The sequence below is a fragment of the Artemia franciscana genome, chromosome 9, assembly GCF_032884065.1.
Source record: "Artemia franciscana chromosome 9, ASM3288406v1, whole genome shotgun sequence".
In the NCBI taxonomy this organism is placed as follows: Eukaryota; Metazoa; Arthropoda; class Branchiopoda; order Anostraca; family Artemiidae; genus Artemia; species Artemia franciscana.
This window is the reverse complement of record NC_088871.1, coordinates 1,898,970-1,913,348: the sequence shown is the minus strand read 5'-3', so window position 1 is coordinate 1,913,348 and position 14,379 is coordinate 1,898,970. Positions and strand designations below refer to the sequence as shown.

General features: G+C 34.6%; 1 protein-coding gene across 14 annotated transcripts in view; it reads right to left on the bottom strand.

Moving 5' to 3' along the window:
• Window positions 1-14,379, bottom strand: part of LOC136030873 (tropomodulin-1-like) — a 109,328-nt gene that overhangs the window by 56,001 nt on the left and 38,948 nt on the right. For all 14 annotated transcript variants that reach the window (XR_010618374.1, XR_010618372.1, XR_010618369.1 and 11 more), the window contains 3 exons: window positions 7,819-7,942; window positions 5,869-6,083; window positions 550-704 (listed from right to left, as the gene is read on the bottom strand). Coding sequence is in view for 7 of the 14 variants with exons in the window: in XM_065709947.1 (XP_065566019.1) it covers window positions 550-704; window positions 5,869-6,083; window positions 7,819-7,942 (494 nt within the window). In the remaining 7 variants the exon portion in view is untranslated. The remainder of the gene's footprint in view (window positions 1-549; window positions 705-5,868; window positions 6,084-7,818; window positions 7,943-14,379) is intronic.

The window sequence follows — 14,379 nt, the reverse complement described above, 5'->3', positions numbered from 1 at the left end:
TTGAACCACACTTTTCGTACAACCTACTGTTTGAAATACGGTCAGTCAGCCGGGTACCCAGAACATAATATACAATAATAAAATATGTCTATATACAATAATAAATATATACTATTTACTATTTACATACCATTATAATATAAATACAACAATATTTAAGTATTACTCAGGTTTACATCCAGTGATGATTTACCTCATTACCATTCTGGTTGTATGATTTACAATAACATCAGACCTGATTTATTACCAGAACTTACGGTAAAAATGGATTGTACTGTTTTTAAACAATCCTTTATCAGCCAAACTTGTATGTTCCCTACTTTTCCATCCAGATTTAATCTGAATTTAATCATATTCTTAACCTACATAGAACATCCGTAACGTTGATCTCTATATTCATTTACACAGTACACGGTAGAGACAACTCCGCAAACCCCGCTGCACGATATACACTAAGGCTACTAATCGGGAATGAAAATGACGAAGAATCAATGCGAAAAATCGGCCAAGTTATATTTGCAACAAAGAAATGCAACATTTAGTACTCACTTAACAATTCTTAGAGAATTATTTTTCTCAATAGCCTGGGCTAAAATTTCTGCCTGTGAGTCCGTCATCCCGGTGTTACTCATGGATAGGATCTCCAGCCTTGTGTTGACTTCTAAGGCTTTAAACAACCTCTCAAACTGTTCATCTCGAATATTCTGCAATGAAAAACAAATAAGCTTCCTCGACAAGAAACTCAATTTAAAAGAGTCGGGCTTCTTGAAAATCAGACCGTGTAAAAATACGCGTAAAATTATACAAAGGTGTATAATTATGCTAAAACCTGTGAAGATAAAAACGTGTAAAGTTATTTTCCATTCTACAGTCACTATCTTGATTGAAGATTTGGCAATAAATAAATTGAAAAAAAAACTAAACTCTTAACATATATATATATATATATATATATATATATATATATATATATATATATATATATATATATATATATATATATATACTAGCTGTTGGGGTGGCGCTTCGCGCCACCCCAACACCTAGTTGGTGGGGGCGCTTCGCGCCCCCCCCCCAAGCCCCCCCGCGCGCGTAAGTCGTTACGCGCCATATTAGTTAAGCGCCATTGTAGTTGTGTCCCTATGTCCCACCTGTGAATATAGATATATATATATATATATATATATATATATATATATATATATATATATATATATATATATATATATATATATATATATATATATATATATATGTTTTTAACTACGTAAAACTTGCGAATATACAACATTCTTTGCTGTCCCATTGTCTGTGCATATAAATAGATTGTCAGGTTTACCGACTCTTGAACATGCAACATATAATGGTCCATGGGAAAACAATCCGTATTCAGATCTATACCTCATGATTCTAATGATTGCCCTTGAGCTTTGTTGATGGTGATTGCTAATCGACCATTCCCTGAGTCGCCATCGTCATTTATATATCCCCCTGTGCACCCCGGCGTCCCCTTTGTAGTTGTGTCCCTGTGTCCCGGTCGTCATTTATATTCCCTGTGTCCCGGTCGTCATTTGTGTCCCGGTGTTCCAGTCTGTGATTTCTCTTTGGGTGTCCCGGGCGTCATTTATATTCCTTGTGTCCCGGTGTCCCGGTCGTCATTTATATCCCCCTGTGCCCCCCGGCGTCCCCATTGTAGTTGTGTCCCTATGTCCCGGTCGTCATTTGTATCCCGGTGTCCCGGTCTGTATATACATTCGTTTTTTAGTTTTGTTTTTCTCCTTTATTTTTTTCCTTTTTTCTTTTTTTTCTTTTTTAGTTTATTTAGATTTTTAGATTTTTTAGTTTTTTCATTAGTTTTTAGTTTTTTTGTAGTTTTTACCATTTTTTTAGTTTTTTAGTTTTTTTTTTTTACTTATGTCCTGGTCGTCATTTATACTCCCTGTGTCCCGGTCGTCATTTGTGTCTCGGTGCTTTGTTGATTGCTAATTTATATTATATTTATATTTATATTTTTTATATTTATTAATATTTTTTTAGTTTTCTTTTTCTCTTATTTTTGAGTTTTTTCCTTTTTTTTTAGTTTTTTCTTTTTTAGTTTTTAGTTTTTTTTTGTTTTTTACCTTTTTTTAGTTTTTTTAGTTTTTTTAGTTTTTTAGCTTTTTTAGTTTTTTTATTAGTTTTTAGTTTTTTTTAGTTTTTGCCTTTTTTTAGTTTTTTCAGTTTTTTTTAGTTTTTAGTTTTTTTTAGTTTTTTAGCTTTTTTAGTTTTTTTTTCTTTTTAGTTTTTTTTGTAGTTTTTACCTTTTTTAGTTTTTTTTTCTTCTTATGTATTAGTGTGAAATAATTCAGACGTCATATGCGGACAAACACGACGTCACTCGACAGACAGACAGACAGACATAACCCACAAACAACTTATTTTTATATATATTTATTCATATTTTTTTAGTTTTCTTTTTCTCTTTTATTTTTCAGTTTTTTCCTTTTTTTTATTTTTTTTCTTTTTTAGTTTTTAGTTTTTTTTTAGTTTTTTACCTTTTTTACTTTTTTTTAGTTTTTTTAGTTTTTTAGCTTTTTTAGTTTCTTTATTAGTTTTTATTTTTTTTTGTAGTTTTTGCCTTTTTTTATTTTTTTCAGTTTTTTTTTAGTTATTAGATTTTTACCTTTTTTTAGTTTTTTTTAGTTTTTTAGCTTTTTTAGTTTTTTTTCTTTTTAGTTTTTTTTTGTAGTTTTTACCTTTTTTAGTTTTTTTCTTCTTTTGTATTAGTGTGAAATAATTCAGACGTCATATGCGAACAAACATGACGTCACCTGATCCACAGATCCACACACAGACAACTTATTTTTATATGTATATATATATATATATATATATATATATATATATATATATATATATATATATATATATATATATATATATATATATATATATATATATATATATATATATATATATATACTACTAATAACTCACTGCAGCACCAAGCTGCCTGAGGCCAACACAGCTTCGCACGCTCCTCCTCCAACCTAATCTATTCAAGGCCTCCCTCTTTACACCCTCCCAGGAAGTTCCCATTTCCTTCAAATCTTTATTTATGATATCCTCCCAACCCAGAAAAGGACCACCTGCTTTCCATGTGGCCCCAGACGGTTGGCCGAAAAGGAAAATCTTCGGCAATCTGTCCACCTTCATCCGCAGAACGTGGCCTAGCCATCTCAACCTTTCTTTCATTATAGCCCTAGAAAGCGAAATTGAACCACATTTTTCGTACAGCCAACAGTTTGAAATACGGTCAGTCAGCCGGGTACCCAGAACAATCCGTAAGCAATTTCTCTGGGAAAAATCTAGTAAATTTTCATCTGCTTTTCGGAGCGCCCATGCTTCAGAGCCATATTTGACCACTGTCAGATATATATATATATATATATATATATACTAGCTGTTGGGGTGGCGCTTCGCGCCACCCCAACACCTAGTTGGTGGGGGCGCTTCGCGCCCCCCCCAAGCCCCCCCGCGCGCGTAAGTCGTTACGCGCCATAATAGTTACGCGCCATTGTAGTTGTGTCCCTATGTCCCACCTGTGAATATAGATATATATATATATATATGGTTTTAACTACGTAAAACTTGCGAATATACAACATTCTTTGCTGTCCCATTGTCTTTGCATATAAATAGATTGTCAGGTTTACCGACTCTTGAACATGCAACATATAATGGTCCATGGGAAAACAATCTGTATTCAGATCTATACCTCATGATTCTAATGATTGCCCTTGAGCTTTGTTGATGGTGATTGCTAATCGACCATTCCCTGTCCCGGTGTCCCGGTCGTCATTTACATCCCCCTGTTTCCCCCGGTGTCCCCGTTGTAGTTGTGTCCCTGTGTCCCGGTCGTCATTTATATTCGCTGTGTCCCGGGTCCCGGTCATCATTTGTATCCCGGTGTCCCGGTCTGTATATACATTCGTTTTTTAGTTTTGTTTTTCTCCTTTATTTTTTTCCTTTTTTTTTCTTTTTTAGCTTATTTAGATTTTTAGATTTTTTAGTTTTTTTTATTAGTTTTTAGTTTTTATTTCTTTTTAGTTTTTTTGTCCCGGTCGTCATTTATATCCCCCTGTTTCCCCCGGTGTCCCCGTTGTAGTTGTGTCCCTGTGTCCCGGTCGTTATTTATATTCCCTGTGTCCCGGTCGTCATTTGTATCCCGGTGTACCGGTCTGTATATACATTCGTTTTTTAGTTTTGTTTTTCTCCTTTATTTTTTTCCTTTTTTTTTCTTTTTTAGTTTATTTAGATTTTTAGATTTTTTAGTTTTTTTATTAGTTTTTAGTTTTTTTTTCTTTTTAGTTTTTTTGTAGTTTTTACCTTCTTTTTAGTTTTGTTAATTTTTTTTTTTACTTGTGTCCTGGTCGTCATTTATACTCCCTGTGTCCCGGTGCTTTGTTGATTGCTAATCGAACATTCCTTTTGTCCTGGTCGCTTTCTCTTTGAGTGTCGTCATTTATTTTTTTCTTTTTTAGTTCTTTTAGTTTTTACCTTTTTTAGTTTTTTTTTAGTTTTTAGTTTTTTTAGTTTTTTACCTTTTTTTACTTTTTTTAGTTTTTTTAGTTTTTTAGCTTTTTTATTTTTTTTATTAGTTTTTAGTTTTTTTGTAGTTTTTGCCTTTTTTTTAGTTTTTTTAGTTTTTTAGCTTTTTTATTAGTTTTTAGTTTTTTTTGTAGTTTTTGCCTTTTTTTAGTTTTTTTAGTTTTTTAGCTTTTTTATTTTTTTTATTAGTTTTTAGTTTTTTTTGTAGTTTTTGCCTTTTTTTAGTTTTTTCAGTTTTGACGTCACCTGATCCAGTTTTTTCAGGTGACGTCACCTGATCCACGATCCACAGATCCACAGACAACTTATTTTTATATATATAGATAGTTTTTTTTTTTTTACTTATGTCCTGGTCGTCATTTATACTCCCTGTGTCCCGGTGCTTTGTTGATTGCTAATCGAACATTCCTTTTGTCCTGGTCGCTTTCTCTTTGAGTGTCGTCATTTATTAGTTTTTTCCTTTTTTTTTAGTTTTTTATTGGTTTTTACCTTTATTTTAGCTTATTTTTCAGTTTTTTCCTTTTTTTTAGTTTTTTTTTATTTTTTATTTTTTTTAGTTTTTTACCTTTTTTTAGTTTTTTTAGTTTTTTTAGTTTTTTAGCTTTTTTACTTTTTTTTATTAGTTTTTAGTTTTTTTTTGTAGTTTTTGCCTTTTTTTAGTTTTTTCAGTTTTTTTTTTAGTTTTTTATTGGTTTTTACCTTTATAGTTTTTTTAGTTTTTTAGCTTTTTTATTTTTTTTATTAGTTTTTAGTTTTTTTTGTAGTTTTTGCCTTTTTTTAGTTTTTTCAGTTTTGACGTCACCTAATCCAGTTTTTTCAGGTGACGTCACCTGACACATCCATCCATCCATCCACAGACAACTTATTTTTATATATATAGATATATATATATATATATACATATATATATATATATATATATCTGTTTGTACCCAAAGACGATTATGTATGCAATCCTGGTAAGGGTCTTGAACGATAACAAACCAAAAGTGCAGTTTAAAATCTAAAGCATATATTTTTCATTTGGGAATCAAACCTTCTTAGTACAAGAAAGGGGCACGTGGGTAGGAGCTCTTTCGCCTTACTCCCCACCTCTTCCATCAAGTTCTATTATGCTCACAATGTCCCAAAGCAATTGTATAATTTACTAAGTTTATGCTGTGATAGAGTTTTAAAATAAGGCATTTCGCAGCAACTTTATTGTTTTTTCTTACTAAGGAATAATAAGTAACTTCTTCCTTATTATTATGAAAATGAGATGAAAAACTTAAAACAAACCAGATTATTCCAATTCAGGGCAATGAGTTTTGCATCATCATCTGACACACGTTTGATTGAATCTTCAGGGTCTGTCATATTAGGTGGGTCCACAGGTGCAGGTTTGGGTTTACTAGCCTTGGTCACACCATCCCAACCCAAACCAATCTTTTCTTTGTTCAACAATGAAGCATGATATTGGTCTTGGTTCATCATTGAGTGGAAGCCAAGAATAGCTGTAAATAGATAAGTGTCTCTGAATGCTAAATAAAATCCTTTACAGATATTTCTATAGTTTTTTGGCTATAAAATAAAATCCTCAGAAGACAAATCGACAAACTCCTTAAGATAAACATCGAAGAAAATTCGAATTTAATTTCAATATGTCAATTACTGAAAATTGATAAGTATCTATTAGTATCTAGTAGAAAAAATGTTTTTGCGTCTTGGATAAATTTTAAACACTCCCTTTCAATGTTTTTTTCGGGGGTTGTGTCTTATTGCAGTATATTTTTATTGTATCTGAAGTTTTGTTAATTTCTTGCATTGCTCCGCTTTTTTCTTATGTTGTTTTAACCTTTTTCTTTTATTGGTAAATTTTTCTTTTATTGCTCCGCTTTTTTTATGTTGTTTTAACCAGGTTTCGAATAAGTAATAGGTAGTAGTAGTAGTGTAGCTAATATAAGTAGTAGGTAGTAGAATAGTAGGAAAGATGTTAGATGTTTTGGGAAAATGAACGAAACGGGCAACTTGGCTGTAAGCCATCAGCCAGCAATTAAATGTATCTGAAGTTGAAATCTTGAACTAGCAAGGAATTCTATGAGGGAGGGTGCAACTATAAAAAGAAACTGGGGGAATGAAGGCACTCAGAAGGCAAATTGACGAGAAAATTTAAAAGAAGATACATTACTGATTTAAACTTGAATGTGCCAATCGCCACAAGTAAAAAATGCTCATAATTTTCAGATGTATGTGTATGTGTAAAAGGTGTAAGGAATCTATATGCGTGCGTAAAAGGTATATATGTAAAAAGGCTGAAATGTATGCGTAAAACAGGCTGTATATGTAAAAAGGCTTAAATGTGTATATAAAAAGGCTTATGTAAAAAAGGCTTATATGTGTATATGTAAAAGGTATGGGGCTAATGTGTTGTTGCTGAGCATACTATGCCATAAGTTTTTTTTTCATCTAGGCCCCTCTCTCTCAGCCCATAAGAATTCTCTGACGTTTCCGTCTTCCCCAAGCTTCAGCCGTGTGTGACAATACGAAAAAGGATATGTACATAATTAATTCCTTAGACCACATTACTTTTCCATTTACGATATGTACTACAAACATCCTGATTTGAGCTAACAATGGGTCTTAGGTACTTATGCGCTACTTAGCAACAAGCACGGGCGCCCATGAGGGGAGGGGGCTAGCCTCCTCTGGCTGATTGACGATGCCTAATAGTTTTATATTTTTGTTTTGAAAATTCTATTATACAGCAATGGAAGTGCCGATTGAACCAGGTAAGCCTCCCTCCCTAAAATTCAGCTTGTGGGCACCCATGGTAACAAGATCAATAAGCACCCAATAGACATAAAAAGCAAAATAAATAGACAAAAATAAATAAAAAAAAAGAAAATAGACAATAAATAAATAAAAAAAAGACAAAAGCTTGCACATAAAAGCAAACGGCTCTGGATCTTCAACTGGACCCTTTCCCCACCAACCAAGGTGAATTTGACCCTAAAACATTTTTTTGTAGCATCTATACGTCATTAGAATAGACTTTCAAGTTCCCTATTACGTCTCACTGAAGTTTACCTACGCTATTTAGATATTTTTAGACTTTGGGCCTCTTAGGCTAAGATCCACAATGCTTGGAAAAATTGGAAGCTGAAAAAAAACAGACAACAAGCAAACATTAATAAAAGACTCATTATGCGCTACTCTTGTTTATAGTCCACAATCAACCACAAATCTTACCAGCAAGATCAACGAGCTCCTCTTCGGAGGCGTGATTGAGTGCTTTCTCATATTCATCACCCAGCTCATATGTTCCAATGTCGTCATCGCGCACTTTTGCTTTTGGCACTTGAGGTGGAATCCACTGGAAAACAAGAAGAGGACGATAATGACAGATTTCTATTCTAACACTGGCTATAGAAGCGAAGGAAAGGAAGATAAATGATTGGATCATTTAAATGCTCAAATAAAAATATACAACATTCCAAGCATACTTTTGCAGAAATTATGGAACAAAAACAAAATATTCTTTAAATGCTTTTACTGGCTATGGCTATACGCAAACTCGAGAAATCCACTAGGGTACGTTTATTAAACTTTCAAGAACAGATCTAGAGCCCAAATTAGGGTTTTGGGAGCCGCTCTTTAGCTCTTACATGCATTCATTTTCTACGTGCAAGCCTTGAACGTTAATATATTCTAAATTTGAGAAACCAAGTAAAAAAAAAAAAAAAAAAAAAAAAAAAAAAAAAAAAAAAAAAAAAAAAAAAAAAAAAAAAAAAACGGTCCAGAATTCCGGTCGAACTGTAGGAAAAGATTTACCAAAGCGAGGCAGACTAGGCACAAAAGGTGAAGAAAATTGTCTCCATGCCAATTCCTTCAACCCTTGAAAGTGATGAAGGAGCTTGATCGTGTTCTTAAAATTAATCTATGAACTTGAAAATGGCTTCCTGGTGCCTAGTTTAAGCTCTTTGTCTGCTCCTGAAAGTATCGTTAACAATAGACATGAACTTTCTAGAGTTAGCGAAAATCCGCTGATCCCAAATTGTATCTTTTTTTTAATGTCCCATTTGATCCAAGAGTGGCTTTCCGAAACACAAATAGCTGGATCACATAAATACTAAAAAAAAATACAACATTGTCAAATGCTCTGTTTTGCGCAAGTTTGGAATGGGATTTACTTGCAGATAAAAGAAGAACTAACAGAAGATTTTTATTCCAACTTTTGCTGGAAAAAGGCAGAAAGAAAGATAGGTAAATTTGCAGATATTTCCATTACTTAGCAAGGTAGAAGGTGAACACAGTACTGTATGGGTCTTTGTATGCTCTTTTAAAAACACTAATTATTTCCTACACAAATTTTAATTTCAATTCATGTGAATGCTTATCTAGAAATCAATGTCTAGCTATGATCATTTTCGGCCAATCACAATTTGTTTTCTCTTTTATAAGTAGCCTTAATTGTTCCGTGGTGACGATGACTGGAAACTGATCTCTAGCTAATCGCATATGTTAACGGGGCCTTACTTTGATCCCTTAAAGGAACTCTTATAATGATGCCTCTAAATTTACTCCAAAAAACCAAATTTACCGAAAGATAAATAATTGGATTCGAAATATGCAACATTGGCAGATCCATTACCCTATGTAAGTGAAAATAAAACGGTAAATCAAACAGTTCGTGGTAACGAACTGTATAGTAAGGAGCGATCCGGCTCAATAGTAACCAAAACTCTAAAAAATTGAATTTTGATATCAATAGCTACACCAAAAGAATCGCATTTTAATGCTGATTTTAAATATATAAGTTTCATCAAGTTTAGTCTTACCCATCAAAAGTTACGAGCCTGAGAAAATTTGCCTTATTTAGGAAAATAGGGGGAAACACCCCCTAAAAATCGTAGGATCTTAACAAAAATGACACCATCAGATTCAGCGTACCAGAGAACCCTACTGTACAAGTTTCAAGCTCCTATCTACAAAAATGTGGAATTTTGTATTTTTTGCCAGAAGACAAATCACGGGTGCGTGTTTATTTGTTTTTTTTTTTCCCCAGGGGTCATCGTATCGACCAAGTGGTCCTAGAATGTCGCAAGAGGGCTCATTCTAACGGAAATGAAAAGTTCTAGTGTCCTTTTTAAGTGACCAAAAAAATTGGAGGGCATCTAGGCCCCCTCCCACGCTCATTTTTTTCTAAAAGTCAACGGATAAAAATTTTTAGATAGCCATTTTGTTCAGCATAGTCGAAAACCATAATAACTATGTCTTTGGGGATGACTTACTCCCCCACAGTCCCTGGGGGAGGGGCTGCAAGTTACAAACTTCGACCAGTGTTTACATATAATAATGGTTATTGGGAAGTGTACAGACGTTTTCAGGGGGATTTTTTTAGTTTTGGGGGTAGGTTTGAGGGGAGGTGGCTATGTGGGAGGATCTTTCCTTGGAGAAATATGTCATGGGGGAAGAAAAATTCAATGAAAAAGGGCGCAGGGCGCAGGACGAATCTGGTCACGTTAGAAAAAAACGTCAAATTCAGAGCTTAATATACAATGCTGGGTGTTCGGAGCCTCTCTATTATGGAGTACAATTTGAAAATAACACAACTATACGAGCGATAAAACATATATACCACAACCATAACTCAACTGACCAAAGAACTGCTAAGAGATAACACAACTATAAAGCGAAAACAGGTGAAAACTAACGGGAAAATAAACGAACTAAGAGGTGGAAGGGGCCCAGAGAAAAAATTTAATCCTTTTCCAATTTTGAGATTAACTTCCGCAAAGGAGTAATAATGTCAATAGCCCCGAAATACCGAATTATTTTCTTTTCAAACAGTTCGTGGTAACAAACTGCAGTAAGGAGCGACCCGGCTCAATAGTAACCAAAAGTCTAAAAAATGGAATTTTTGGTACCAATAGCTACATCAAAAGAATCGCATTTTAATGCTGACTTTAAATATATAAGTTTGATCAAGTTTAGTCTTACCCATCAAAAGTTACGAGCCTGAGAAAATTTGCCTCATTTTAGAAAATTTGCCTCATTTTAGAAAATAGGGGGAAACGCCCCCTAAAAGTCATACAATTTTAATGTATGTTTTAATGGTGTTTAATCACACCATCAAATTCAGCGTATCAGAGAACCCTACTGTAGAAGTTTCAAGCTCCTATCTACAAAAATGTGGAATTTTATATTTTTTGCCAGAAGGCAGATCACGGATGCGTGTTTATTTGTTTTTTTCCCAGGGGTGATCGTATCGACCCAGTTGTCCTAGACTGTTGCGAGAGGGCTCATTCTATCAAAAATGAAAAGTTCTAGTGCCCTGTTTAAGTGACCAAAAAAATTGGAGGGCACCTAGGCCCCCTCCCACGCTAATTATTTTCCCAAAGTCAACGGATCAAAATTCTGAGATAGCCATTTTATTCAGCTTAGTCGAAAAACCTTATAACTATGTCTTTGGGGACGACCTACTCCCCCACAGTCCCCGTGGGAGGGGTTACAAGTTCAAAACTTTGACCAGTGCTTACATATAGTAATGGTTATTGGAAAGTGTACAGGCGTTTCCAGGAGGATTTTTTGGTTGGAGGCAGGGGTTGAGAAGAGGGGGATATGCTGGGGGAGCTTTCCATCGAGGAATTTGTCATGGGGGAAGAAATTTTCCATGAAGGGAGCGCAGGATTTACTAGCATTACTTAAAAAAAAAATGAAAAAGTTTTTTTTTTATCTGGAAGTAAGCAGCAGCATTGAAACTTAAAACGAACAGAAATTATTACCCATATGAGGCGCTCACCTTCTCCTAATACCTCGCTCTTTACGCTAAAGTATCTTTAGTATTGTCAACTATTTATTCTGCGGCTTTTGTGATTCAGGGGTCATTCTTAATGAATAGGGACAAAATTTAAGCTTTAGTGTAAAGAGCGAGGTACTGACGAGGGGGGGTGAACCCCCTCATATATGTAATAAAAACATAAGAATACAAAAATTCTTTACGTAAGCTAATTTATAAGTTACGTATATCTTTTACTTATAAAAAGATTCGTAAAAAATTAAAAGTTCTAGTTGCCTTTTTAATTAACCGAAAATCGGAGGGCAACTAGGCTTCCCCCTCCGCTCTTTTTTTCTCAAAATCATTCGATCAAAATTATGAGAAAGCCATTTATCCAAAACAAATAAATATACAAATTTCGTTTTAATTATTCCTCTGCGGAGAGCCAAAATCAAAACATGCATTGATTCAAAAACGTTCAGAAATTAAATAAAAAAACAAGTTTTTTTAACTGAAAGTAAGGAGCGACATTAAAACTTAAAACGAACAGAAATTACTCCGTATATGAAAGGGGCTTTTCCTTCTCAACGCCCCACTCTTTACGCTAAAGTTTTTTTTTACTGTTTTAAAATGTAGAGTTAAGAGAAAGAGTCAAACTTTAGCGGAAAGAGCGGGGCGTTGAGAAGGAAAAGCCCCTTTCATATACGGAGTAATTTCTGTTCGTTTTAAGTTTTAATGTCGCTCCTTACTTTCATTTAAAAAACTTGTTTTTTTATTTAATTTTCAAAAAAGCTTTTAGCGTTGCCATCGAGAAAGCGAAATATTCAATGTGACTCCAGATGTCGGAACGAAAGATAAATGATTGACTCATGTAAATTTGAAATCAGAATATGCAACATTGCCAAACACACTTTCTTGCACAAAAAGGTAAAAGACGAGAAATTTGGGATGGAACTTGCCGGAAAACAAGTGAAAGAAAATGATGACGTTTCCTATTTCGATACAGAAAGAGAGAAACAGGAAAAAAGGTACAGGAAAAAAGACACAGAGTTATAATGGGATGGGATGGGGGTAGTGTTGTACAATTACCGTAAATTAAAAACTTGGTAGGTAAAATTGGAAATAATGAGTAAAATATCAAAATTCATTAAGGTCCGATCACCAACTAAAATATTATAGGTTAAAAATACTTCATTTTTTCTAATTTTTGCACTCCTTTCAGCCCCCCACATGGTCGAATCGGGGAAATCAACTTTATCAAGTCAATTTGTACAGGTCCCTGACAAGCCTACCAATTTTCATCGTCCTAGCACATCCAGAAGCACCAAACTCGCCAAAGCACTGGACTCCTCCCTAACTCAGATCAGATGAGCATTTCTTCTTAAGCATCACAGCTTTTCATGAAATTCGTTAATTTTTCTGGTTTTCCAGGGCTTAAAAAAGGTAACGCCCATTCATCTACAATTTCATCAATTTAATTAACAGTCTAGTTTATCCCTTTGGTAATCCTGTGCCTAGAGTAATACCTTAGAAATTAAACAGTGCCTGATTTCGGGTATTTATTTTGTAAAACAAGAGCTACGAGCTCACATGGCACTTGTGACGAGGTCGGAAGAGCCAAGAGCCAAAAGCTCATATGGCGTGAGCTCTTGCAAAATTCTAAGAATCAATAGATTGATTTAAAAGGAAAATCAGAGGCTTAATCCCAGTTGGGATTTCAAATAAGATCTCTGAGACATAAGGTCCTTCTAAATATCAAAATTCATTAAGATCCGATCACCAACTAAAATGTTATAGGTTAAAAATACTTCATTTTTTCTAATTTTTGCACTCCTTTCAGCCCGCCAGATGGTCGAATCGGGGAAATCAACTTTATCAAGTCAATTTGTACAGGTCCCTGACAAGCCTACCAATTTTCATCGTCCTAGCACATCCAGAAGCACCAAACTCGCCAAAGCACTGGACTCCCCCCTAACTCCCCCAAAGAGAGCGACTCCGTTCCAATTGTGTCAATCACGTATCTAGAACTTGTGCTTATTCTTCCCATCAAGTTTTATCCCGATCTCTCAACTCTGAGCGTTTTCCAAGATTTCCGGTTTCCCCGATTTCTGTTTCCCCTTGCAAACCCCTATGTCCCCGGATCCGATTTGAACTAAAAATTGAGAATATGAGACATAAGATCTTTCTATATATCAAGTTTCATTCAGATCTGGTCACCCATTCATAAGATAAAGATACCTCAATTTTCACGTTTTCCAAGAATTCCGGTATCCCCCTCAAACTTCACCAAATGTTACCAGATCTGGTCGGGATTTAAAGGTAAGAGCTCTGAAGCACAAGATCCTTCTAAATATCAAATTTCATTAAGATCTGATTACCCGTTCGTAAGCTAAAAATGCCTCATTTTTTCTAATTCTTCTGATTTACCCCCCCCCCCCCAAATCTCTCAAAGAGAGTAGTATTCGGTCCGGTTATGTCAGTCACGTATCTTGGATTTGTGCCTATTCTTCCCACCCAGTTTCATCCTGATCTTTCCACTCTAGGCCTTTTCCAAGATTTCCGGTCCCCCTGCTCCCCCAATGACACTGGATCCGGTCAGGATTTAAAATAAGAGATCTGAGTTACGAGATCCTTCTAAACATGAAATTTCATTAAGATCCAATTACTCCTTCGTAAGTTAAAAATATCTCATTTTCTCTAATTTTTTAGAACTAACCCCCCCCCCCCAACTCCTCCAAAGAAAGCAAAAACATTCCGGTTATGTCAATTACGTATGGACTTGTAAAAAGTATGGACTAGGATTTTTGCTTAGTTTTTCCACCAAGTTTCATCCCGATCCCTCCACTGTAAGCGTTTTCCAAGATTTTAGGTTTTCCCCTCAAACTCCCCCCAATGTCAGCAGATCCGGTCGGGATTTAAAATAATAGCTCTGGGACACAACATCCTTCTAATTATCAAATTTCATTAAGATCCGATCACCTGTTCGTAAGTTAAAAATACCTGATTTTTTCTAATTTTTCCAAATTAACCGC